The sequence below is a fragment of the Drosophila busckii genome, chromosome 3L, assembly GCF_011750605.1.
Source record: "Drosophila busckii strain San Diego stock center, stock number 13000-0081.31 chromosome 3L, ASM1175060v1, whole genome shotgun sequence".
Lineage (NCBI taxonomy): Eukaryota > Metazoa > Arthropoda > Insecta > Diptera > Drosophilidae > Drosophila > Drosophila busckii.
Window position 1 is genome coordinate 16,037,860 of NC_046606.1, and position 26,723 is coordinate 16,064,582.

The 26,723-nt window shown below is 42.9% G+C and overlaps 4 protein-coding genes across 5 annotated transcripts; 2 read left to right on the forward strand and 2 right to left on the reverse strand.

The window, feature by feature from the left end:
- Nucleotides 1-201: 201 nt before the first annotated feature.
- Nucleotides 202-7,174, reverse strand: LOC108600516 (mucin-2). Its single transcript, XM_033293508.1, is given in 4 exon segments — nt 202-5,213; nt 5,346-6,747; nt 6,816-7,057; nt 7,118-7,174. Coding segments are annotated over 4 exon segments (6,462 nt in total). The 5' UTR covers nt 7,160-7,174; the 3' UTR covers nt 202-437.
- A 4,688-nt stretch (nt 7,175-11,862) lies between these two features.
- Nucleotides 11,863-14,519, forward strand: LOC108598524 (cationic amino acid transporter 4). Its single transcript, XM_017985205.2, has 2 exons — nt 11,863-12,202; nt 12,256-14,519. Exons 1-2 carry the CDS (start codon nt 12,061-12,063, stop codon nt 14,112-14,114), a joined length of 2,001 nt encoding a protein of 666 aa, XP_017840694.1. The 5' UTR covers nt 11,863-12,060; the 3' UTR covers nt 14,115-14,519.
- A 333-nt stretch (nt 14,520-14,852) lies between these two features.
- Nucleotides 14,853-15,930, forward strand: LOC108600643 (proteasome subunit beta type-7). Its single transcript, XM_017988337.2, has 3 exons — nt 14,853-14,973; nt 15,029-15,208; nt 15,276-15,930. The coding sequence occupies exons 1-3, from the start codon at nt 14,912-14,914 to the stop codon at nt 15,850-15,852; spliced, it is 819 nt and encodes a 272-aa protein (XP_017843826.1). The 5' UTR covers nt 14,853-14,911; the 3' UTR covers nt 15,853-15,930.
- A 136-nt stretch (nt 15,931-16,066) lies between these two features.
- On the reverse strand, nt 16,067-26,320 carry LOC108600642 (reversion-inducing cysteine-rich protein with Kazal motifs). 2 transcript variants are annotated; one of them, XM_017988334.2, is made up of 8 exons: nt 26,117-26,320; nt 24,517-24,888; nt 21,896-21,954; nt 19,219-19,324; nt 18,936-19,147; nt 18,690-18,843; nt 17,100-18,626; nt 16,067-17,038 (listed from the first exon to the last, which is right to left on the reverse strand). In XM_017988334.2, exons 2-8 carry the CDS (start codon nt 24,758-24,760, stop codon nt 16,257-16,259), a joined length of 3,084 nt encoding a protein of 1,027 aa, XP_017843823.2. In that variant the 5' UTR covers nt 24,761-24,888; nt 26,117-26,320; the 3' UTR covers nt 16,067-16,256. The 2 variants fall into 2 exon arrangements, with proteins under 2 accessions (XP_017843823.2, XP_017843824.2); XM_017988335.2 differs by lacking the exon at nt 26,117-26,320 and adding an exon at nt 24,947-24,965.
- Between the last annotated feature and the right edge of the window lie 403 nt (nt 26,321-26,723).

The window sequence follows — 26,723 nt, forward strand, 5'->3', positions numbered from 1 at the left end:
TCGCTTCTCAAATGGTTGGTTATATGGTTTCATTGGAACTGTCCAATAATTAGCATTTGCTTACAGTTGTACATAGTATAATTTATTTTTATATTTTAATGTTTGATTTGGCTTAGTTTAATAATATACATTTTGTCAAATCAATTTAGCCAAAAAAGAACGAAAGCCAAATAAAAAATTATTGTTCTTCAAATAAGTTATAAAGAATTCTGGAAAAAATGATAAATTACGCAATTAAATATTTCATCTGGCACCCAAGTACTAATTTGCAATGTATCAATTGCATAGATCAATTGTTACAACCTTCTTATTGTACTACATACGCTCTGCTACAACCACATGTAGTTGAGTATATTATATTAAGTTTAATAGTTGCAGTAATATATAAATATGTTTTTAGTCGTAATACGTTTTTTTTTACAAAAAGGTAGCATTCTTTAATTGACGGTTATCGCAGTTCGAATGCCGAGAGTAAGCGATATAACTTCCTTTTCTGGGGGCCTCTCATTGAATTCACGTTTAATTATTTTTCTGGACAAAAGATCTTCTCTTAGGTCCGCAGATCCCAATGGGCTTATATCAACGCTATCTACATCGCGTTTATTTCTGCTTAAGACATCTTCTTCATCGTCTTCCAGCTCAAAAACATTGTTATCAGTGTGAGCTAACTTGTTGATCTCATTAAAAAGTTGGCTTTTTGCGTTTCGAATTGTCCTGTCATAGCCGGGATTGCTTAGAGGCGGTAAATATGTAGCCGGAATAGGTGTTGAACCCTTATATGTATCAGGGCAGCGAGGATCTACAGATCCTGGGTAACAATATACTGGCGTTGTTTCTGGTATTGATGCAGAAGTTGTTAGACTTTGTGGACAACGCGGATCAGATGAACCAACATAACATTTTGGAGAAGAAGTAGTTTTCGGTTCCTGTGGGCAACGAGGATCAGTTGATCCGGGGAAGCATCTAGGCTTAGATGTCGTTATGATTGGCCGCACTGTAGTTGGTGGCAGGTAAGTTGCAGGTTGGCAATCGGGATCTGATGAGCCAGAATAACATCTTGGAGCAGAAGTCGTTTTTGGCTCTTGTGGGCAGCGAGGATCAGTTGATCCAGGAATGCATCTGGGTCTAGATGTCGTTATTGTTGGCCGACCTGTAGTCGTCCTAGGTTCCTGTGGACAACGCGGGTCGCTCGATCCAGGATAACACCTTGGAGCGGAAGTTGTTCTCGGCTCTTGTGGGCAACGAGGGTCACTCGCTCCGGGGTAGCAATTTGGTTTCTTTGTTGTCGCGTCGATTTGCGGTATTTTTGTCGTTTTAATTGGTGGCAAGTAGGTTGCTGGCTGGCAATTTGGATCTGTTGAGCCATCGAAGCAGCCTGGTTTTCTTGTAGTTGGTATCTTCGGACATCTAGGATCTGGTGATCCAGGGAAGCAATTAATGCATTCAGGATTCGTTGATCCGGGATAGCAACTTGGAGAGGATGTAGTGGTTTGCGGTGCTGGGCAACGGGGATCATCCGAGCCAGGATAACATCTTGGAGCAGAAGTTGTTTTCGGCTCTTGCGGGCAGCGAGGATCAGTTGATCCAGGGAAGCATCTGGGCCTTGATGTCGTTATTGTTGGCCGAACTGTAGTAGTCTTAGGTTGCTGTGGACAACGCGGGTCGCTCGATCCAGGGTAGCATTTTGGAGCGGAAGTAGTTTTTGGTTCCTGTGGGCAACGAGGATCAGTTGATCCAGGGAAGCATCTAGGCTTGGATGTCGTTGTGATTGGCCGCACTGTAGTTGGTGGCAGGTAAGTTGCAGGTTGGCAATCGGGATCTGATGAGCCTGGATAACATCTTGGCGCAGAAGTCGTTTTCGGCTCTTGTGGGCAGCGAGGATCAGTTGATCCAGGGAAGCATCTGGGTCTAGATGTCGTTATTGTTGGCCGAACTGTAGTCGTCCTAGGTTCCTGTGGACAACGTGGGTCGCTCGATCCAGGATAACACCTTGGAGCGGAAGTAGTTTTCGGTTCCTGTGGGCAACGAGGATCAGTTGATCCAGGGAAGCATCTAGGCTTGGATGTCGTTATGATTGGCCGCACTGTAGTTGGTGGCAGGTAAGTTGCAGGTTGGCAATCGGGATCTGATGAGCCAGGATAACATCTTGGAGCAGAAGTCGTTTTCGGCTCTTGTGGGCAGCGTGGATCAGTTGATCCTGGGAAGCATCTGGGCTTTGATGTCGTTATTGTTGGCCGACCTGTAGTCGTCCTAGGTTCCTGTGGACAACGTGGGTCGCTCGATCCAGAAAAACACCTTGGAGCGGAAGTAGTTTTCGGTTCCTGTGGGCAACGAGGATCAGTTGATCCAGGGAAGCATCTAGGCTTGGATGTCGTTATGATTGGCCGCACTGTAGTTGGTGGCAGGTAAGTTGCAGGTTGGCAATCGGGATCTGATGAGCCAGGATAACATCTTGGAGCAGAAGTCGTTTTCGGCTCTTGTGGGCAGCGTGGATCAGTTGATCCTGGGAAGCATCTGGGCTTTGATGTCGTTATTGTTGGCCGACCTGTAGTCGTCCTAGGTTCCTGTGGACAACGCGGGTCGCTCGATCCAGGATAACACCTTGGAGCGGAAGTTGTTCTCGGCTCTTGTGGGCAACGAGGGTCACTCGCTCCGGGGTAACAATTTGGTTTCTTTGTTGTCGCGTCGATTTGCGGTATTTTTGTCGTTTTAATTGGTGGCAAGTAGGTAGCTGGCTGGCAATTTGGATCTGTTGCGCCATCGAAGCAGCCTGGTTTTCTTGTAGTTGGTATCTTCGGACATCTAGGATCTGGTGATCCAGGGAAGCAATTATTGCATTCAGGATTCGTTGATCCGGGATAGCAACTTGGAGAGGATGTAGTGGTTTGCGGTGCTGGGCAACGGGGATCATCCGAGCCAGGATAACATCTTGGAGCAGAAGTTGTTTTCGGCTCCTGCGGGCAGCGAGGATCAGTTGATCCAGGGAAGCATCTGGGCCTTGATGTCGTTATTGTTGGCCGAACTGTAGTAGTCTTAGGTTCCTGGGGACAACGCTGGTCGCTCGATCCAGGGTAGCATCTTGGAGCGGTAGTAGTTTTTGGTTCCTGTGGGCAACGAGGATCAGTTGATCCAGGGAGGCATCTAGGCTTGGATGTCGTTGTGATTGGCCGCACTGTAGTTGGTGGCAGGTAAGTTGCAGGTTTGCAATCGGGATCTGATGAGCCAGGATAACATCTTGGCGCAGAGGTCGTTTTCGGCTCTTGTGGGCAGCGAGGATCAGTTGATCCAGGGAAGCATCTGGGTCTAGATGTCGTTATTGTTGGCCGACCTGTAGTCGTCCTAGGTTGCTGTGGACAACGCGGGTCGCTCGATCCAGGATAACACCTTGGAGCGGAAGTAGTTTTCGGTTCTTGTGGGCAACGAGGATCAGTTGATCCAGGGAAGCATCTAGGCTTGGATGTCGTTATGATTGGCCGCACTGTAGTTGGTGGCAGGTAAGTTGCAGGTTGGCAATCGGGATCTGATGAGCCAGGATAACATCTTGGAGCAGAAGTCGTTTTCGGCTCTTGTGGGCAGCGTGGATCAGTTGATCCTGGGAAGCATCTGGGCTTTGATGTCGTTATTGTTGGCCGACCTGTAGTCGTCCTAGGTTCCTGTGGACAACGCGGGTCGCTCGATCCAGGATAACACCTTGGAGCGGAAGTTGTTCTCGGCTCCTGTGGGCAACGAGGGTCAGTCGCTCCGGGGTAGCAATTCGGTTTCTTTGTTGTCGCGTCGATTTGCGGTATTTTTGTTGTTTTAATTGGTGGCAAGTAGGTAGCTGGCTGGCAATTTGGATCTGCTGACCCATCAAAACAGCCTGGTTTTCTTGTAGTTGGTATCTTCGGACATCTAGGATCTGGTGATCCAGGGTAGCAATTAATACATTCAGGATTCGTTGATCCGGGATAGCAACTTGGAGAGGATGTAGTGGTTTGCTGTGCTGGGCAACGGGGATCATCCGAGCCAGGATAACATCTCGGAGCAGAAGTTGTTTTCGGCTCTTGCGGGCAGCGAGGATCTGTTGATCCAGGGAAGCATCTGGTCCTAGATGTCGTTATTGTTGGCCGAACTGTAGTAGTCTTTGGTTCCTTTGGACAACGTGGATCACTCGATCCAGGATAGCATCTTGGAGCGGAAGTTGTTCTCGGCTCCTGTGGGCAACGAGGATCATTAGAGCCAGGGAAGCATTTTGGCTTGGATGTCGTTATTGTTGGCCGCACAGTAGTGGGTGGAAGGTAAGTTGCAGGCTGGCAATCAGGATCTGATGAGCCTGGATAACATCTTGGCGCAGAAGTCGTTTTCGGCTCTTGTGGGCAGCGTGGATCAGTTGATCCTGGGAAGCATCTGGGCTTTGATGTCGTTATTGTTGGCCGACCTGTAGTCGTCCTAGGTTCCTGTGGACAACGCGGGTCGCTCGATCCAGGATAACACCTTGGAGCGGAAGTAGTTTTCGGTTCCTGTGGGCAACGAGGATCAGTTGATCCAGGGAAGCATCTAGGCTTGGATGTCGTTATGATTGGCCGCACTGTAGTTGGTGGCAGGTAAGTTGCAGGTTGGCAATCGGGATCTGATGAGCCAGAATAACATCTTGGAGCAGAAGTCGTTTTTGGCTCTTGTGGGCAGCGAGGATCAGTTGATCCAGGGATGCATCTGGGTCTAGATGTCGTTATTGTTGGCCGACCTGTAGTCGTCCTAGGTTCCTGTGGACAACGCGGGTCGCTCGATCCAGGATAACACCTTGGAGCGGAAGTTGTTCTCGGCTCCTGTGGGCAACGAGGGTCAGTCGCTCCGGGGTAGCAATTCGGTTTCTTTGTTGTCGCGTCGATTTGCGGTATTTTTGTTGTTTTAATTGGTGGCAAGTAGGTAGCTGGCTGGCAATTTGGATCTGTTGACCCATCAAAACAGCCTGGTTTTCTTGTAGTTGGTATCTTCGGACATCTAGGATCTGGTGATCCAGGGTAGCAATTAATGCATTCAGGATTCGTTGATCCGGGATAGCAACTTGAAGAGGATGTAGTGGTTTGCTGTGCTGGGCAACGGGGATCATCCGAGCCAGGATAACATCTTGGAGCAGAAGTTGTTTTTGGCTCTTGCGGGCATCGAGGATCAGTTGATCCAGGGAAGCATCTGGTCCTAGATATCGTTGTCCGAACTGTAGTAGTCTTTGGTTCCTTTGGACAACGTGGATCACTCGATCCAGGATAGCAATCTTTGGAGCGGAAGTTGTCTCGGCTCTGTGGGAAACGAGGATCATTAGTGCAAAGGAAAGCATTTTGGCTTGGAGCTTCGTGTTTTGGCCGCACAGTAGTGGTGGAATTAAGTTGTCAGCTGCAATCAGGATCTGATGAGCCTGGATAACATCTTGGCGCAGAAGTCGTTTTTGGCTCTTGTGGGCAGCGTGGATCAGTTGATCCTGGGAAGCATCTGGGCTTTGATGTCGTTATTGTTGGCCGACCTGTAGTCGTCCTAGGTTCCTGTTGACAACGCGGGTCGCTCGATCCAGGATAACACCTTGGAGCGGAAGTAGTTTTCGGTTCCTGTGGGCAACGAGGATCAGTTGATCCAGGGAAGCATTTAGGCTTGGATGTCGATATGATTGGCCGCACTGTAGTTGGTGGCAGGTAAGTTGCAGGTTGGCAATCGGGATCTGATGAGCCAGGATAACATCTTGGAGCAGAAGTCGTTTTTGGCTCTTGTGGGCAGCGAGGATCAGATGATCCAGGGAAGCATCTGGGTCTAGATGTCGCTATTGTTGGCCGACCTGTAGTCGTCCTAGGTTCCTGTGGACAACGCGGGTCGCTCGATCCAGGATAACATCTTGGAGCGGAAGTAGTTTTCGGTTCCTGTGGGCAACGAGGATCAGTTGACCCCGGAAAGCATCCAGGCCGTGATGTCGTTACTGTTGCTCGAACCGTTGTTGGTGGGAAGTAAGTTGCAGGCTGGCAATCGGGATCTGACGAGCCAGGATAGCATCGAGGAGGTTTAGACGTTTTTTGCTCTTGGGAACAACGTGGATCAGTTGATCCAGAATAACATAGCTCTTGTATTGATTCTCCACATATATAATCTCTTTTACAAGCTCCATTACATAGTTCAATATCACATTTCAAATAAACCTGAGAGCGGTCTGGAAACTTGAAAGCTTTAAGTGTATTGTAATACGTAACTGTTTTGGTTGGAGTTGACTCAAACTTTGTCCATTCTCCAAAAAGCTTATGCTTTATTGAGCAACCATTTTTATCAGAAAGTTGTATCTTTTTTGTAGTAGACGCATCAAAGTTTGGATCATCCGAAGCATAGCATTGAAGAATATTTATGTCCCAAGTTTGTGTCATTTGTTTAACATTTATGGTAAACGTAATATCAGTGCCTAGCTTGAGAGTGTAATTGATTGGCTTTATGTTCGGAGGGATGCCAACTCCAATATCCATCCAGCATTCTACTGGTCCACTTGGTGTTTCCACCGATACTACCTCCAGCATATCAACAACAAAGGGTCTGAAATAAACAGTTTTTTCATGCTCATCTCCGCGACTGCAAGTGATTTTCCTAGCTGTATCCCAGCCATCTTGAATATTATCTTCATTCTGTATGATTAGGATATTATCAACTGATGCACAAAGTGCGCAAGATGGCTTGCTGCCACAGCCTTCATAGGGCACTTTAAATACAAAATTACGTTGGTTAGCACCGGCATTAACATATCTGAAATACAAGTTTATTATTAAATCCAAGACAAAGGCATTAATTAGATTAAATGGTTTTTGGCTTACTTGCACTTAGGATCGGTGTAATAACCTTGACTGTAAATGATGCCATTGAATAGGTCAGTAAATTCGACTTCGACTATCATGCCATTGGCGGCATCACATTTGACATCGATTTTCTCAATGTGGCCAACAACTGAAGAGGCTTTCCTCGATACTCTGGGAAAGCTCAGAGCCGTTTCGATTGGTTGAACCTCATTATCAGTATAGTCCTCGAATTGGCTCAGGTCTATGGCATGTGCAATGACCTTAGAATGCAGAAAATCATATATTTACTGAAATTAATGCTATTTTTATAAATGGCATACCAAAAGCTGAGTCAAGAATATAATATGGCCAGCTTTGACCATTTTAGCAGATTGTCATTCAGTCCAAAAACCTGTTGTAATTGAAATAAAATACAATAAAAATGTAAATTAAATTTCTTTGCCATATTTGTATAATTTACTTGTATATGTATTTACTTGGCTGTTGACTGTGCACTAGTCCCTGACCCCTTTGCAATACAGTATATTAAAAAAAATTGAACAATCAACGAAGTTGACAACAAAGATATTGTTAGTTGTCTTAGATATGACCCGAAGCTATAGTTTGCTTATGCTTATGCATTAATTAAGTGTTTGTTAAGTTTGATTGTACGCCGTAGTTCATGACATTGAATATTCTGGAATGTCAGAAATAATCATTATTATTTTCGTTTTCGTTGATTTCTTAAATTATAAATGCGCAATTTATTGCGTGCTTTTTTCCGTTGTTAATGTCTGTTTAACGAAGAATTCCTTATAAAACCGACAAGTATTAAGTATTAAAGATATTAATATTTCAAAAAGCGACTGGTTTTGCTTGCCGCTTTATATAATTGTTTATATAATTTTTAAAACTTCGTGTGTAATAAAAATAGCCATAGCGTTGCGGTGTTAATTATTTTTGTTTTATCTTTGACGCATATTATATTTTAGACTTAAAGCAATAAATTGATAAACGACAATATCGTATAATTATTTGTATTTTTGAAACTTAAACAAGTATTAATACTACTTGGCAATAATATATTAGCAAGAAGCTCACAAGAACAACAAGATATTCCCAGCTGATAAACATTAATAAATTAGCCATAGAAGTCAAATGAAAGTGATATTTTTGTTTTCATTAAATATGCTAATATATGCAAAACGAAAGTAAGTGCAGTTTGTTTCAACAACCACTGAAATATGTCGAATAGCCTAACTAATTGTGAGGTAGAGATCGTTGGCATCTTTGTGCTAAGATGCTTGGGCAGAAAATATTTTATTGACTGACTGGTTACAAAATGAAATAAATAATAACTTGGACATTGATGATCTTGCCGTGAACTCTTGGCATTTGGGCCCACCGCACACATAGGCGCTTCATATTCATATTTGTATTCGTATTCGTATTCGTCATGGCTAACAGGTGATTACCCAACAGGCTTTAACACTGTCGCCGCCGACGCCACCGCCACAGCCACACCACAGAACTGCTGTTGTATGTTGTAAATCGCAACGTTAGTCCTTTGCGGCAATGTTTGCATTTGTATTTGTGCATTATTAAAACCTGGTAAACTGGGTGTGTGTGTGCTCTGGTCAACAAATTCAACAGGGGGACAATGAAATTATAATGCTGCAGAACAAGCAAATAAATTATATACTTATACAGGTAGACCTATGTCGGCAATATGATTTAGCTCAATCGAAATTAATGTCAAGTTGAATCCGGCAATTAGTTATTAATTTTTATGGAATTGATTGCCTGCGTCAAATTAGTGCGAATTTTTTACTTTTGCTTTTTGCATTTTGTTTGGTTTGTTTTATTTTCCTTTATGGCTAATCTATGCACACGCAGTGGCAAGCAAATGTCTATCTAAAGCTATTAAGACACATAATAGATGAAATAATAATAAGCAACTTTAGCTAAATGTATTTGCATTAGCTTGTTGGTTATTTCAGAGGTGAATGTAGGTTTTTATAGTCATTGTTTATGCTTTATATCTTTACATCACATGTATGTATATTAATTAAATTGTATTGGCTTTTCATTTATTGCAAACAAGAGACACATGCCGTTACATTATTTATCTTTCTTCTTTCGCTTGAAGTCAAGGACAACAAAAGTGGGACACTTCATTTGCATCTATAATAAATATTGATCAACATTGCAACATTTAATCACCCACTAGATGAGGTTTTTAAACTTTGCCGTTTGAATGGAAAAATAAGCTTACAAGCTTAAGTCTGGGCATCAAATGCTTTTTATATGCAAATATTTATGTTTCTTGGAACTAATAAGATTTCAACGATTTCAAATAATTTTGACTTCATTAAGCGGTTAAGACTTTAAATGAAAATAATTAACTAATTGTAAGTAGTTTGATACAAAACAAATTCATTTTTTATGCTGCAATTGTAATAATCACCCAAAAAATGAACATTTAATAAGATCTAATAAAATTTTATGAAGCGGATAAGACTTTAATTGCAATTGAGTTACTGTGTAGTTTAATAATAAATAAATGAATTTTAATATTGCAATTGATCACCCGAAAAATGCACATTTAAAAAACACACACAATTGATTGTTTTCCAATAGTAGCATAATAATTGGGGTCAAAATGCCAACTTTTATTGCATCGCGTTTTATTACAATGTTCATTATGCACTTTGCACTTATCACTGGCATATTATTGTTTGAATCCGTGTGGGCCGTTGGAATAAATTGTCACTTGATTGATGAGACTTACAACGGTTGGTTTGTTGGTCGGCGCTTGAGAGAAAAGAGTTAGTTTAAAGGCCGGCTGCTTAGGAGTTTGCTATCGCACTAAAGCAGCGAGCAGACGCGTCTTCGTTTATATAGACACACGTAGCATGTTTTAACTGAATTCGTTTGGAACACGGCTTTCAACATCGGCAAGGCGCAGCCAATGCAAAAAGTAAAAAAAAAAAAAAACAAAAACGAAATACAAAAACAAAAAATTAAAATAAAAACAGCAGCCAAAAGAGCAGCTAAAACAGCAGCACGAAATAGCCACAGCCACAAAAGAGTTATTTACTTTAAGCATATATGCAAGTATAGTTTTTTGTTATTGCTAAGACCTAACGAGGCTTGATCTGAGAGTAATAGTAATCTTTATCTTTAGTCAAAAGGTATTTTTGGTGAGTTATGTCACCGCTTGGGATAAACCTATGATATTTAACAAGAAAAAAATGCATTACTTTTTAAACCAACCTCGTGCATGCAGGGAAAATACGCTACAAAAATTATGAAAAATGCAGAGCATGTGTAATTTTCTTATAAAGAGAGCTGGGGGCACAACCACCTTATAACCTTTAAGTTTTGATTGATTACTTTTCGAAGCTCTATTTATTATGGCTAAAACTTGTTTTATTTAAATAATTTTTTAATTTAATGAGGTGCCAATTAATTCTCAAGACATTATCAGTGTATTAAATCTTCGACACTGTAAGTTTTCATTTAGTTTCTTATTCATTTGTTTTGCAGCGCGATAGAGTCGCGTGAGGCAAACGCAGTTGGCTGAGCATCTTCTTCATCTTGACCCGGTCCCAACGCTGTGGCGGTGACGATGCGACGCGACGACCACGACAACGGCGACAACTTCAGCTGCAAGATCCGCAACGGCAAGCGGCTAACACCTCAGTATGTGTGTATGTATTTTAGGGCCGAAATGCCAAAATCCGTCATTGTTGTAACTAAAATCGTGGCCAGCTTTTGAGTCGAGCCGGCCAAGCTGGTCATGCAACTACGTCCAAGTACATATGTGTACGAATAGTCATTGTGGACCGATCATCCCGAACAGGTATTATTGCTTATGATGATGATAGCTTTTCGGTTGCCCAGCGTCCGCTTTGTGCAGTTGACAGACGCAGAATCGGACGCAGGCGTTGGCGCTAGCGCTGGCGCAGACGTCAAGCGGTCATGGTAATTGGCGATTGATGCGCCTTTATGCCTCTATAAACATCTATGTATATGTGTTGGTCTATGGCTGTGTATGCATGTGTGTATGTGTTGGCGGCAAAAACATGTGTAACCGTTGCAGTAACTGAACCTACCTACCTACATCTATGCATGCTAAAGATTTACCTGTATGGACATACATAAATGCGCATATAAATAAACATACAATTATATTAACAAATACATTCCTAATTATTGTTTGTCATGATTTTTTGCACACTTTGGTATTTAATGAAATTTTTAGGCAAACAAACAAAAACTTTGTTATAATAATATGTGTGTCCGATCAATGCTAAATTTATGTATTCAATGTTAGGCATTCATTTAATCGGTCATAAAAAAATGTATTTAAATATTTAAAGCCAAAAATAATTTCGCCTCGTGTACTGAATAAATAACTGGAAGTGCAGGTTTCAGCTTCAGAAAGTGGATTAGGATTAAAATGTGCGAAATTCTAATTGCGTATATGAATTATATTAACTTGCTTGAATATAAAGCAATTTTTTTTATATTGGTAAAATATTTTATTAAGCAAGCCAATTGAATATACATTCATACTAATAACTTTGTAAATGCAACCCGAAAACAATAAATAACTAATCGATCACTTAATATTTTTAAAATGTCAATTGTAATTATTAGACAGATGTTTTTAAAAGGTTATTAGAAGTACTTAAAAGATTTATTACAAATATTTCAAAAATGTAATTCTATTAAAATTATATGCGCTTAACATCAAATATTTTTCAAGTCTTTAATTGCTAACGAAGAATAATTGCCAACTACTTGATTTTGAAACGCAATCAGCTAAATTAAATGTTTTGAAAAGTTAAATGCCTTTTAATTAACACAACTTGATGAAGAATGAGCAATTAAAGAGCTTTTAGCAGTCAACTAATTTTTTGTTGGCCAGAGTTACCAACGCCTAGAAAGTTACCTCATACGCTAAAAGCCAAAGGGCAAAGTGCGGTAACGGTGGCGCTAAAGAAAAATCAATAACGGCACACAGCTGTTAATGTACAACAAGTGTAACGCAACAAAGAAGCGCAAAATTGCACACAAAATAACTAATGTTTAACCGAATACATATAAAATAATAACGAAAACATAAATACTTACATAAATATTGAAAATTCCATAAAATTGAATTGGCAAAAGACTGTAACGAAGCTGCGGCTTATGTGGCATATGTTTGGTCAGTGTGTTCAGCAAAAGTGAAGGATTTTTGTTTCGTAGACATCAAGGATATACAGGAAGCAACATGCCGAGCTCCAGGCGCGCCATCTTGGGACATATTTTGTCTGGACTATGCACCAAAATGAATCGCACCAAGCCGGTGCCCGCTGATGTGATGGAGACACCGCTCAAGCGTTGCTTAAACACCTTTGACATAGCACTGCTGGGTAAGGCAAATCATATAAAAAGTGAGCTCCCAACTGTAATTTGTCATATCTAGGCATTGGTCACATGGTTGGTGCCGGCATTTACGTTTTAACTGGCACGGTGGCCAAGGAGATGGCCGGACCAGGCATCATTTTGTCGTTTGTGCTCGCGGGTTTCGTTTCCATGCTGGCGGCGCTCTGCTATGCGGAGTTTGGAACACGCGTGCCGAAAGCTGGATCAGCCTATGTGTATACCTACATATCGATTGGTGAGTTTTGGGCATTTGTCATTGGATGGAACATACTGCTGGAGCATATGCTAGGTGCTGCCTCCGTGGCACGCGCTTGGAGCGGCTATGTGGACTCTATGCTGGGCGGCTGGATAGCCAACACTACGCTCGCGTTGATGGGCGACATACAGGAGCCTGGCCTTGCTCATTATCCGGATGTGCTGGCATTTTTGGTCTGCATCGTCTATGCAGCTGCATTGGGCAGCGGAGTCAAGGCTACGGCCGTATTTAACAGTATTCTTACCCTAGTTAACATTGGCGTCATGCTGGTGGTCATTAGCGTGGGCTTTTGGTATGCCGACATCAATAACTGGTCCGAAGCTCAAGGTGGATTTTTGCCATATGGCGTCGGCGGTGTCATTGCAGGCGCCGCCACTTGTTTCTACGCCTTTGTAGGCTTTGATTCTATTGCCACATCTGGCGAGGAAGCTAAGAATCCCTCCGTCTCCATACCCATTGCCACTGTGCTGTCCCTCTGCGTTGTCACCGTGGGTTATATACTAGTCAGCGCTGCCCTTACGCTTATGATTCCCATTAGCGAAATTAATCCCGCCGCCTCCTTGCCAGAGGCTTTTGGTCAGCTTCAGCTGCCGTGGGCCAAGTACATCATTTCCATAGGCGCTCTTTGTGGCATGACGACCACATTGCTGGGATCTCTGTACGCTCTGCCTCGTTGCATGTACGCCATGGCCTCAGACGGATTGCTCTTTAGCTGCTTTGGTCGCATCAATGCTAGCACTCAGGTGCCCCTTTTAAATTTGATTGTCTCTGGACTGTTGAGCGCCATTCTGGCACTAGTCTTTGATTTGGCTAAACTGGTAGAGTTCATGTCTATTGGCACATTGCTGGCCTATACCATTGTGTCTGCTAGCGTTATTATACTGCGCTACCGCCCTTTGGCGCATGTCGGCACTCCCAATCCTGTTTATGCACCAGACACGCCAGACGATGAGCATGAAGAGGATCTCGATTCGCAGTCAAGCATTGACACAGCTTCGCCTACTAGCGATCTTATCGAGGGCGCTCTTGCCGGACGCCTCAAGCCTCAATTTCGTTGGCTAGAGCCACTGCTCGGACGCTTTGCGCCTGGCTCCGTAGTCTCGGTGGCAGTGCTAATTTTCGTAGTATTGAGCTTTGCCATCTGCTTGGAGCTTAAGGTTAGTTGGACGGAACTATATACTGGAACTTGGTGGGCCTTGCTAGTTTACGGTTTCATAATTTTTTCGGCTTGCACCTGTGTTGTCGTCATTGCTGTACACAATCAGAACACGCGCGGCTTGAACTTTAAGGTGCCGCTCGTGCCGTTTGTGCCCGCCTTGGGTATATTTTTCAACATCATGCTGATGGTACATCTGGATGCTGTGACCTGGGTGCGCTTTTTTGTATGGGTAACGATTGGCATGGTGGTGTACTTTCTATATGGAATTCGTCATAGCAAGGAGGGTGAGTTCTGTTCCTCCTACTCCATTCTGATGACCTCCTCCGAGGCGGGTAAATTAAATTGGGGCTCCTTCAAAGCATCTAGATCCACTGGCAAGCACACTGTGCTTGAGCGTTTCATGGGTCGCAGCAAGCGAGAAGATAAGAAGCCTATTGTTGAGGAGGAATACGATGATAATACTGAGAGCCATTGTGTCCATTAAACTCAATACATACCAAAACCAAGCCCATAATTATCTGTATTTAACAAAGCACAACGGTCTGTGAAGAAACATCCTTGATTTGATCAACTGTTATCACAAAAAAAATATATTACATATATTCAAACTGTCGGAGAAACACAAATAATATTATATTATGTATTTACAAGTATATGATTAGCCCATACATTGTCAATATCTACTTATTGTACACAAATATTAGTATGCTACAATGCGTATTTGTTAAGTGTGTGTGCGTTTAGTCAAATTTTACAATTTCTCAAACTAATATTCCTATTACAATTGTTAAAAATGTACACTCCCCTACGAAAACAACTAAACGTTACACACACTACTATATTATTGCTAACATCAAACACTACATAATAATTGTTTATGTTATCTGTGTATATCATAAAAGATATGTATACAAAATATATATGTTGTAAACTGAAATATACAAATTGTTCAATGCATGCTTATAAATAAATATAAAATATATATGTATGTATTCAAAAATGAATTAAGATTATTACTAGTTTTACTTTGTTTAATATGCAATTATAGCAAATAGTCAAATGCTATAAAAAAGCGCCACGGTGAAAAGTGAAATTCAAATTGTGAAGAAGAAATTGTGCGACTGCGACAGTAGCACTTTACTTTGCAACCTACTGTCATCCAAGCACAGTGTCATCCACTTTGTAATCATCTTTCTATCGATAAATTTATTCACATCTATAGCTTGCACTGTCATTGTCAAGTAGGATTTATTTGTGAGAATATTTTAAAAACAATTAAAAATGTCTTTGGAAACAGCTCGCGATGTGGCCCCAGCTGGCTTCAACTTTGACAATTGCCGGCGGTAAGTAATATAGTTAATCAAAGCAATGGTACTATGTACAATTTCCGCCTTTTAGCAATGCGTCTCTTTTGAAAGGCGGTTTTAAGCCACCGACTACAACAAAAACTGGCACAACTATTGTGGGCATCATTTACAAGGATGGCGTCGTATTGGGGGCAGATACGCGTGCTACTGAGGGACCAATTGTCTCCGACAAGAACTGCGCCAAAATACATTATCTGGCCGACAACATTTAGTAAGTCTTCAGCACTGCGATCAAACGTGTAAAATTTGCATTGTAATGGTTGATTTCTTTCTTTTAGCTGCTGTGGTGCAGGTACTGCTGCTGATACCGAGATGACCACGGATTTGATATCGTCGCAACTGGAGCTGCATCGTCTCAGCACTGAGCGCCAGGTGCCTGTAGTGTGCGCCAACAACATATTGAAGCAAATGTTGTTCCGCTACCAGGGTCACATTAGTGCCGCCCTTGTGCTCGGTGGCGTTGACAAGTACGGACCACACATCTACTGCATACATCCTCATGGTAGTGCAGACAAATTGCCTTATGCTACAATGGGCTCTGGTAGCTTGGCTGCTATGGCCGTCTTTGAAAGTCGCTGGAAGCCTGATCTAACCGAAGAGGAGGCCAAATTGCTAGTGCGTGACGCTATTGCCTCTGGTGTATTCAACGATCTGGGCTCTGGCTCAAATGTGGACTTGTGTGTGATACGCAAGGATAGCACTGAATACTTGCGCAACTATGAGTTGGCCAACAAGAAGGGCGAACGCCAGCTGGACTATACTTTCAAGCGTGGATCTTCCGCCGTGTTGCACACAACCGTGAAAGATTTGGAAATCAGTGAGCGTGTAACGGCCGTGCCCATGGAGGTTGCTTAAGGCATACTGTTAGGTTTTATAAGATTAATATGTGGGTCGATAAATAAAGCATGGCTTAGCATTTCCATAAAAAAGAAAGCACTGGTGTACACAGTAATTTAATAAAAGTTGTCGACTTCATGGAGTACGTATTTAGTTAAGACTAGCTTTAAACTTAGTGAAGACGCCGCTTTGGTAGTTCGTGTATTAACTTACTAGTACAATAATATCTAGCCTTTAACCAAGTGTTTAATATTTTTTAACTATACTATACTATACAATTAATTTAGCTAATATCACATTTTACAGAGAGACTTGCAACTCTGTATATTCGTTAAAGGCACGTCGCAGTTCTCGGCTGCGTGCTACTAAAACTTTTCAATATTTGGCACCAAGAATTCACTTGATATATAAAATCTTTACACTTAAAAATGAACTTTAAACTTAAAGTAGAGACAGCCCACAAGCAAGAAAACAGCAAATCCGGGAGCTATTGGCGCTGCTGCACTTAAACTGGGCTCCAGCATGTGCGAAACGGTGAGGCTAGAGAGCGCCAGGTTGCTGGTAATACGTGGAGATTGTGTGCTTATCAAGGTGGAAATCTTCTCAGCTTCCGCAGCGCATGCTTGCAGCTGAAGCTTGTTGACCTGTCCACGCGGCACTAAAGCTACAAAGATGCCTACTTCCATGCTGAGGAATCCAGTCAGCTGGCATTCGCTTAGTTGCACTAAAGTATCCAGCTGATGCAGCACACCTTGCAGTGTTAGCAATAAACTGTGCTGGCCACGCAGCGCATAATTCGCTCTATCCAGCTGCTTGCGGGAGTAGATGACTCGAAAGGCGCCACCACCGCAAATGGGACAACAAGCACCAGGCGGCACAATGTTTCTGCAATGCGGCGAAACTGGCTTCGGACAAGTGACGCTGCTGCAGCGACGACCCATATCGCTGACCAGCAAACCGACCTCACGACAGCGACCCACATAGTCTACGAGCACATAGTCGGCCCAAGCGGCGCCGCTGCTGCGATACGTAACGCCATTAATGCCACAAACTGGTGAAGTAAATTGCTCCGATCGACAAACGCCCCAATAGGCCAACTGAGCCTGGCGCTGTAGCAATTGGCAGGCATTGGGATGCGTAATGCCCTGCGTATCGCAAAGCGGTTCTGTATGCTGGGAACTGCAGCTGCTGGATGAGTTATTTACTGTAAATAAAACCAGAGTTTAATGGGATAAATGTGTAAATGGTACAGGCACCAAACTAACCGCATATATATTGCAGGCAAGGCTTCTGCATGGTGGACAGGCACACTTGACGTTTTTCCAGGCACTGCATGCCGGCTGGACAAGTGTGTGCACCCGCTTGGCAAGCATTGCGCGCATTGCAAGCTCCATACACATAACTCGACTCTTGTAGACCCATGCACTTGGCTAGGCATGCGGACGCATAAGTATTGCCATTAGTGCCACAGACGGGCACATAGTGTGCGGCACAGTTGCACGGCAGACTGGTATAGGCGCCATCAACGTAGCCTGGCAGACGGCATTGCTGCTTGGTGCAGGTGGTCTCGCCGGCAAAGCAGCTGCAAAGATTGCATTCCAAGTAAAAGGAGGCGCCATGCCGAAAACTGCGTCCGCCAGGCAACGTGCAGTGCGCCTGCATATAACTGGGCAGCGGCTGGCACTGCTCTATGTGTCCATGCAGACCACAGCGGCAGACCATATGATCAGCGCTCAAAGGTGGACTGCTGCTAAGTCCGCCACTTGCAGCGGCAGCGCTGCTGAGTTTGCCCACACGCACGTAAGCGCCAAATGGCACAATAAGCGTGGAAGCCTGGCCCAGTTGACAGCCAGGTATGCAGGCGTAGCCTTTCCTGCCACTGCGCTGCAGCACGCACAACTCGCTGCCATTGCAGGGCTTACTAGCGCAGGGCATAGTCAAGCTACTTTGCTCATCATTAAGCTTGCTAGGCTTGAGGTAAGCCTCCAAAGAAATGCAGGGTATGTGTTCATCGTCTGCAGGCTGCAGGCGCTCGCAAATGGCCTGAGGGCGTTGCTGCTGTCGCGTCCAGTCCAGACATTCGTTCAACAGCTCGCTGCAGTCCTCGCGACAGATGGCATTGTAGTGACCCGCTCGAGTGCAAGGCTGCAGCTGAAGCGCGCAGACTAGCGCCTGCCACTTGTGTGGTGCACAGCGTGTGGTGTTCTTAATGTATAGATCTTGGCCCAGCACACGCACAAAGCCGCGCTGCTGCAGCATCAGCCAATCCTCGCGTGCTGCAGCATCATTTGCCTTGCTGCAGCTGCGAAACAATTCCGTTGGACGCTGGTTGAAGTTGCTGCAGAAGCTTAGGCCTTGACAGCCGAGCTCACAGGGCCTATCGACGCTTTCAATGCAGCGACGCAGCTGGAGCTCGTTGGGCTGCTCCAAGCAGTCAGTTTCGAAGCTGGCACGCGCCTCCCACCAGTCGTTGGTGTAGAGCTGACTACACAGCCGGCGACATTTGTGGCTACTGGCCTGTTCGCAGCACTGACGCTTCGCTGCATCCATGCCCAGCTTGTTGGGTTCACCTTCAATGCCGTTAGCTGCCAGTTCGTTGCTTCTGGGCGTGGCGCCACCCGTTAGAAAGCATTGCCAAAAGGGCAGATGTGGCAGTGGCTTGCCACAGCCTGCTTCCAAGCGCTCGAATATAACATCACTACGCTCCACATGGCGTTGCAGTTTCACTTGCAGCACATCGTTGCAGGTGCGTCGGCAAATCTCCTCGTGACTGTAATCACAACAGGGCAGATCTGTAATAAAGCCCATTCTATTTATCATCATACTTTCAGTTTAGTTTGCTGCTCTCAACCTACACTTCTCCACATCCAGCGGCGGCGTCATGTCTGTGTGGTTTCTCAAGCATTGCAACACATCAGCGTTGCGCTCGCCACATGCCACATCCACCAGGCTAGCATCGTCGCTACCAGTTCCAGTTTCATTGGGCGGCTCAAAAACAGCACGACAGGCCTTCAAAGTTGAAAAAACAATTAGTTAATAAAATTAATTTAACTAGTTTTGAATTGCTTAAATTAAGAATTTTTGAGATTCAGATAAGCTACCTGCAAACATTCGGAGGTGCGTGCCTTGCCACAGCAACTGTCTGCCGCATCCTGATGCTCCAGGCAATCGTACATCACTTGTTCATCGCTACGACGACATGCACCTTTCAATTCATTGCTGGCACTTGCTGTGGCACATGCGTTTTTACATTTGGGCAGCACTGCCGTCTGACAGCAACGACGTCCTGACCAGGATTTGCCACGATTTACAGCTGTATAGCATAGTAAAAAATAGTCAGACAATTTATGTAGATGTTGTTCAGGGACGTGTTTCTAGACTTACCTTCCAAAGTGCGATTGACACAGCCCCAGAATTCCACTTGATGTAGCTGACAAGATTTGCGCAGCTCTGAGCGACTGCTGCTCACATCCAATTGCCCCAAAGAAAGCTGAAAGTAATTAAAATAAGCAGTTTATATTATAAGAATACAAAGCTATATTGTTGCTTTCAATAAATTAAATAATTCAATTCAATTCAATAAATTGATAAACGCCTCATGCTTGTTATTATTTGAACCACTAAATACAGCTTGATAATTTTAAGCTCTGGTTTTAAATCAATGACTGTATTTGTTTAAATCACTAATTGCTTCAAAATCTTAGTATTGTTTAGTAGCTGGACACAATCAATACAATTGCTGATCCGCCATGTAGCGATCAAGTTGCAACAAGTGTTGAAGGCCCACAGATTGTCTCATCTCTAAATCGTTTTCATGTGCCACAAAACTGCAAAGTTGTGGGCCCTTCAGCCAGCAGCTCCCTTCGCACGCATCATTGTTGTTTTGGGCACACAGAAAGAAGAGATTATGTTACATTCGAGATGTTCGCTTGCCTCTGTGGGGCAGCCTGCGGCGCAAGCTGTGATACCGAATGGCACTGCATCATAAATAACATGGCCTGGTGTGCCTCAGCCCGACGATAAGGCTAAAGATCCTCAATAACGAAGTAACAAATATTTCGGCACGCATATCTGCCACAGTAATCTGAGTCTACACGATGTCTATTCAAGATACATGCCACAAGTCTACTGCGCTCTTCATCCCTCTCTTGCTCAACAGTGAGTATGCCAGCTTGGCTTTGGGGCTTGTTATAAACTGCATTTACATGCATATAAAGAAATAAATATAAACTCAAATAAAATTAAAATAATTATAAAAACAAATTCTCAAAAATAATGTCTTAATTGAATTTGCAATTGATATGATCAAAGATTTAAAATATGACATAGCATGGGTATATCGTTGATCAAACTGACTGACATTTAATAGAAAATTTCTCTCTCTGTATGCATAAGCATACACTGGGCCACTTCCTGTAGAGTTCTCTGCTTTTGGTAATGAAGTGTCAAGGCCTGTCAGAAGCACACCCACACACACACAACAGACATGCTTGTATGTCTGCCTGGTTGTCTCTCTGTCTGTCTGTCTGATCATGTCAGTCAGTCTCATCCCGGTCTGTCTGTTATCTGGCTGTGCTGCATCTTAAAGTTGAGTGCAATCAAGATTGGCGCACTTGGAGCAATTATTGCTGGGCAACGCCTGCCACAGATATCGAAGACAATCGCACCGAGCACTTTGTCAATAATAAAATATCGTTTATCTCAGATCAGGCTCGACTTTTCACACGTTTCGCATAGAGCGTCTAGTATTGCAGCCAAAAATAAAAGAAAAGAAAGAGATCTTTAGTTTCAATTGGATCTCTAGTCTCTGGTTACTTGCCAGTCAACAACTGCACGTTTGGGCTAAACCGGTCTGGCAGACTGAGTGTCTCTGAATCTGAATCTATGGGCATTATCCTGTTACTTGTCGTTTTGTCAGTTTCAATTTGTGCCAAGATTTAATGCCTTCATTTGCATTTATAAATGAAAAACTCAGCCCACTTGCTGTTTTGGCCCCAAACCAAAGCAACCGTTGCTAGCTTGCCAGCTAATTGGTTTTAGAAATTGTTATGATTACAAAGTTAAATGATGTCAGTGATTTGATTGCGACTTGGCTAGACAACCGCCTTGGGGCAGCGCCAGCACCAGCTCTCGTGCGCTCTCAAGACTGCAGGCAGGGCAACAGGCTGTGGCCAATTTATCAATTGATTTTCTATACCCTAATACTAAGGGTATGACAACTTTGTGCTAAAGCAGTGTCAACAAATTAAAAGATTGATTGTGAATATTCTAATGACCGAAAGATTACAATTTATACTTTATGTTTCAATCTTAAAAAGTCACGCATTATTTTTCAATTATTTATAAGTGTTTTATATAAATATTGCGATGTTTTTTTCTTCAAAATAATCCAATTGATTAGTAATTGAATTGCTTCCAATTAAATAAAATATTTAATATTCATTTCATATATTTTGAAATATATTTATTAGCAAGGGTATTGAAAGCTCGATTTTCATATTGTCATGGTTTTGTTTTCCTTACTCAAATGCTCAGGCTTGTGAATGAGTTTGTGTGGCAAACTGGTTGGTTTACTCGCACCACAAATTACCTGTTGGCCAGTTATGCTAATTAAGAATGTAATTGATCGATGCACTTACACATACATACATACGTATATGCATTCAGTTATAGCTGCTCGATCGCGCCTGGATTTGGCACATTGATTTTTTAGCGGCACAAGGCAACGGAAGTTGGGTTCTAAAGTTCTCTCGAATTATTAAATTCAGCTGTGTCATAAGACATAAAGATTTTGTGAATGTGCCGCGCACACATGTAGCATACAAAATATTAATATTTTTTTATTGTTATTGCTATTGTCTAAGGCCTGGCCTGGCGCTTTGTTTAGTATGCAACAAGCAACAAACAACAAGCGTGCAGCAAGAAGACATAAAAATACCAGGAAATGTTTGCCACAGTAGTTTTTCCTCGCTTATCAGATAGATCAATCACTGTTGGTATGTGTGTGTATGTGTTTGTGTGCGTGAGTAGTTATTGAACTACCCTCGTGTGTGCTACTTACATTCTCACATGCTGTGCGGCAGGAGCTCAGCTGAACTTGATTGCAACATGTAAAGATATCTGCAAAGATAAATGCAACAAAAAATTTATAAGATATATTATGCATTTAAGAGTTATCCATTTTGACAGCATGCAGCGAATTTCGAATTTAAAATAAATGCCTGCCAGAGAGCTGCCAAGTTTTACTTAAGCCAGAGACTTCCTTTCGAGCGTCGGCTAAACGTCTGCTTGCTGGATTTGCTTAAACTCTTGCCACAATTAGTTGGCTTTTAACCAATTGGCTAGCTGAGCTATGCTAATTTGTATAAATCTGCTATATAGAGTATATACGTATATATGCTGACTGATTACTTATTAAGCACTTGCTATTTAGTTTGTGCTGCTTTGGCTCATTTAGAGATTTCTCATTGGGTGTTGAACTTTGGTGTTGCAAGCAAGCAGAGGCAGGCAACGGGCGACGGACAACGTTGTCTGTTCTACATGTGCGACACATGTCTCGCCCTCAGGCCCATGACAGTTGTGCCGAGGAGTGGGTTCAAAGAGTTTTGTTGAGTGCGTGAAAAATTTCGTTTTGTCACATGCTTTGCGTCAGGGGAGAAGCTTCCCTAGCTCCCCTCTCTCCCTCTCCCACTCTCTTTCTTAGCGTTAAGTTGGGGGCCAGCTGCTCAACTCAGCCAAACATCAAAAGCAATACTCATTAATTAAGTGTGCAATTGCTGTGCTGCTGGCTGCGATTTAAAAAGAAAAACAAAATACAAATATATATGCATATATATCCCGATTTGGAACGCACTAACTCTGGTAAATTTGGCATACTATCCGATTCGGCCTGCCAAGTTGCGTTATGACTAATTTCAGCGCATTTACTTTGAAGCATCGAGAATTTAGTGTTGAGCATTTTAATTGCGAAACTTTTACATACATACTAGATATATTACTATGACAAATTGGATGAATATAGATTTTTCTAAAATGTATAAATGTGTTTTTATTGCGCTAATAGCAGGCATTATAAATTAGCGGCAAAATGTGGAACGCGATACTAAAACGGAAATTTATAAATTTCATCTTAATTGGGGTGACAAGTGAACTTTCCCTTCTCCTTCCTGTACGTTAGCGACTCCGTCGAATATTTTTAGAAACCTTACAAGACAGCACTTGTCTGCAGATCGGAGCTCATTAGCAGAATATCAAACTTGATTAGGGTATCTAATCTTCAGCGTTTAGCATGTGCTAAATTTAGTTTCTTCAAATTAAAATTTATACTCAAAGTGAGTGCTATTTTTGTGTTATTTAGTTGTGGCTGCAAGTTGGCCGCCCAGCTACTGGCACAGAGTGTGGCCAATGATCTTAGCGGCTGTCAACACAGATCTAAAGCAAAAGCGAGAGAGCATTGCCACAGTTGCGGTTGCGGGCCTATAAATAAAAACAAATGTCTCAATAGCTGGCTGGCTAATTTGGCCAGTGCTCGGTGTGGCGCGGGCATGTCAAAGAGTCTTTTCCTTTATGAATTGTGAATTTCCACTGATAATTGCGAATTCCAGACAGCGCCCCAAATCAAAGTTCAGCCAATAAATTGATTGACTGCTTGACGCAGGCCCACCAAGCAGGCGGATAAGCTTAATGTGTATGCAGCATACATAAATAATAATTTTTATAGTTATTTTAGTGTCGCACATCAACACAATCCAAATGGCAATCAACGCACAATGCGCGCTTAATATGCAAAGCAATTCAAATGGCTTGTCCATCAATTGATAAACGCCGACGACAGCGCGCTCGTTGGCATGCAAGTGAGCAACTCCCAAGTAGGAGACCTTACACAAACACACACACACACACAACTTGGTGAAATGGAGAGAGTGTGTAGTGTAGAGTGTGCTTAGTGTAGAGTTGTTTGCCTTTTTGTGCGAGTGACAAATATGCGCAGCCATACATACATAAATGCAAATATGTGTTTGTATGTGTGAGCATATGTATGTAGAACTGCATGTTAAGTTAATAAAATGCCATTTCATTGGAAATCTAACACATTTATCACACAAACGCCATAATTCACTCAGTCGCGTAAATTAAGCTGCCAAAGAGGCGGGGTTGCTCTTGGTCCAGGCTCACATAAAGAGAGCTTACTTTGCATGCATCTGCATGTGTGTGTGTGTGTGTGCTTGCGTGTATGTTTGTGTGCTTGCTGTATGCTGGCGCCAGCAGCTGAAAAACAGCCGTTGGCTTTGGCAATTTAAACAAATTTTGATCACAGTTTCAATTTAGATTCACACGCACATGCATGTATGTGCATATGTAGTGGTAATTGTGGCTCATCATCAGACACTTTCAATTAAAACATTTCATACGCTCTCATATTGCCTTTGATTAAGTGAGAAAAGCAAACGAGCGCACATACATTTTAGCATTTAAGCAGAACGACTCTTTACGACTCTCCTGACCCACCCCACAGGCACTCAAAAATGTTTGTAAACAGCTTCGTCCGAGCAACAAGTGCGCTCCACATGACTCACGCTATCTACTCTCAGTCGTTCACACTGATAAGCAGCAGCTCTTTTCTAAAATGCCGCAGGTCATCGTTTGCTGATAAGCTCGTGTCAAGCGTATAACATAGCTTACCCAGTGGCGCATTATGCGCTGTTGTGCGCTCTACAGATTGGCTCGAGTCCACATCCACATCCACATCAACATACTCGTAATCCTCGTCTTCCTCACTGCTCGCTGCAATTGCTGATTGTTTGCTGTTCTTGCTGCTGCTGTTGCTGCTACGCTGTGACGCCTTGTGATGATGCGAGTGGGCGTGGGCGTGGCCAGCACTTAGCGTTGCAAGTGCAATGCCCAGTAGCAGCCAAGCTATTTGCATTTTTATCTAGGTAGAGTGCCTTGTTCCGCGCTGATAACCGTTGGTGACTGCTGCGACATGAATTCTCTTTCCTTCTCCTGGGCTTATCATTGGCAGGAAACGGATATCACTGTACAGCTTACATTTGCCTGCAAAACCAAAACAGATATTCCCTGTTAATTAGCAATGACTGCGTAGCGTGCTTACGTAAATCGCTTACGCATACGAAGACGTATACGTATACGTAATTATGTATATGCTCCAAGTAGTTTGTGCTCAATGGCTGCTCTCGATATGTTTGTGGCATATTTAAATAAATGCTGAGCCCACATACATTAATAGTCTCTCAGCTCTCGCTAATTGGCAGCAATTAAAAATTGTGAGTGTGCTTGAAGCATTTCTAAATGTTTACAATTTGAACAAATTTCTATCAAAATAATTTTATTTAATTATAGCCTTTACTATGTATTCAAATTCAAGTGTCCACCACGTTCGCTGTACGCCGTACGCTGCAGCAAATAAGGAAAGCATTCTTCTGTTGACCTCACCCACACACCCCTCTGGACATTTACCCAGAGCCCTGTCACACACTAATTAAGCCAATTGACCTCGCGTCGTCTGTTTGCCACTGTGTTGGCGATTAAAGCCGTCGGCACATGTAGCTCAGTTCAGCGCGACATGTCCACAATTTATTAAAAGTGAAAAATATAAATAAATAATATGTATGAAAACACGGCAGACAGGCGGCCCGCGCTTTTAAAGCCACTGACAAAGTGATACACACACGTACACTAATGATGCGACTAGTGGGCACTTCACTTAAGTGTGTGTGTGTGTGTGTGTGAGAGAGAGTGTTTGTGTGCCGGCTTGTATCAAAGCCAAAGCGCATAGCTAAGCAGGCACTAAGAGAGCTGCCGGCGACACGCTTTGATGTCCTTCTAATTGCATATTTTACGGCGCAATGGAACCGCACACACATAAACACACACACACACACACACATGTTAGCTCACGTGCGTTTGATCCTTCAGCAGGACTATTTGTTGTAAGCTTGGCGCACAAAGGCAGCTTGCGGTGCCCATTGCTAAGAGTCAAAAGACAAAAGGGAAGCGATGCACTCTAAAAACTAGACAAATATTAACTCATATGCCAACGCTCGCTGACTGCAACTGAAACTGTGGCTGGGGGCCTGGACCGAACGGGAAGCTGTCATTGTCAGCCTCAGCTGTGCTTGAAATGCTTGAACAATGCGCACAAAGCAGCTGTCAGTGCAAATGACTCCATTTAGGTGGCGACTCAGCCCGCTCAAGGATGCACGACGAAAGAGCGCCAAAGAGCACAATCACTAGGCGCCACTTAATAAGCAATCAGACGCACCCGCTCCATGAACAGCAATTTGTCACTTAATATCTTTTAAATATTTCTCTTCTCTACATACAATGTTTTGTTTAATTAGTTTTTGGTTTGTTCACTGATTTTTAGCGCGTATTTATTTGGATTAAGACTCATGCCTTTTTTCGTATATTTATATATGTTTTTGTTTATATGTGCTTTTAAGAACCGCTCGCGATTGCGACAACCTCACTCGCCGACAGTTAAATGTACGAACAGTTTAACAAGTGTGACCAGGTCGCATTTTTAAAATTCCCATTGCGGAAAATACCAAACTACAAGCAATGGTATTTCGGGATTTTTTTTTGTCACAGGGTGTACATTGTAGGTGGCTGGTTTGTGTCTTAGATTTTTGAAAGGTTAGCTATTGGGATAAATATGTAGTAGCAAATAATAGCTTGGGGAAATTGTCAAATGCCTGATCAGAAAATCACACAGATTATAAAATTTTTTTTGGTATTTATTAATGGCTCCTAAGATGCCATTAATTAAACTCTTCTGACGATTTCGTCTTAAAGCGAAAAACAAAAAAAAAAAAACAAAACGTAGTCGGCTGACTCGAAATATAAAGTTCATTGTCAAAATTAATTTC

Excerpts from the sequence above, each read along its gene's own strand:
- LOC108600642 (XM_017988334.2), bottom strand. The coding sequence starts at position 24,760 with ATGCAAATAGCTTGGCTGCTACTGGGCATTGCACTTGCAACGCTAAGT. Across the intron at positions 21,955-24,516 it reads AGCGCATAATGCGCCACTGG|ATATCTTTACATGTTGCAAT; the intron begins GTAAGCTATGTT and ends TTATCTTTGCAG. Across the intron at positions 18,627-18,689 it reads GCCGCTGGATGTGGAGAAGT|ATCTGCCCTGTTGTGATTAC; the intron begins GTAGGTTGAGAG and ends GCTTTATTACAG.
- LOC108598524 (XM_017985205.2), top strand. The coding sequence starts at position 12,061 with ATGCCGAGCTCCAGGCGCGCCATCTTGGGACATATTTTGTCTGGACTA. Across the intron at positions 12,203-12,255 it reads CTTTGACATAGCACTGCTGG|GCATTGGTCACATGGTTGGT; the intron begins GTAAGGCAAATC and ends TGTCATATCTAG.
- LOC108600643 (XM_017988337.2), top strand. The coding sequence starts at position 14,912 with ATGTCTTTGGAAACAGCTCGCGATGTGGCCCCAGCTGGCTTCAACTTT. Across the intron at positions 14,974-15,028 it reads AACTTTGACAATTGCCGGCG|CAATGCGTCTCTTTTGAAAG; the intron begins GTAAGTAATATA and ends TCCGCCTTTTAG. Across the intron at positions 15,209-15,275 it reads TATCTGGCCGACAACATTTA|CTGCTGTGGTGCAGGTACTG; the intron begins GTAAGTCTTCAG and ends TCTTTCTTTTAG.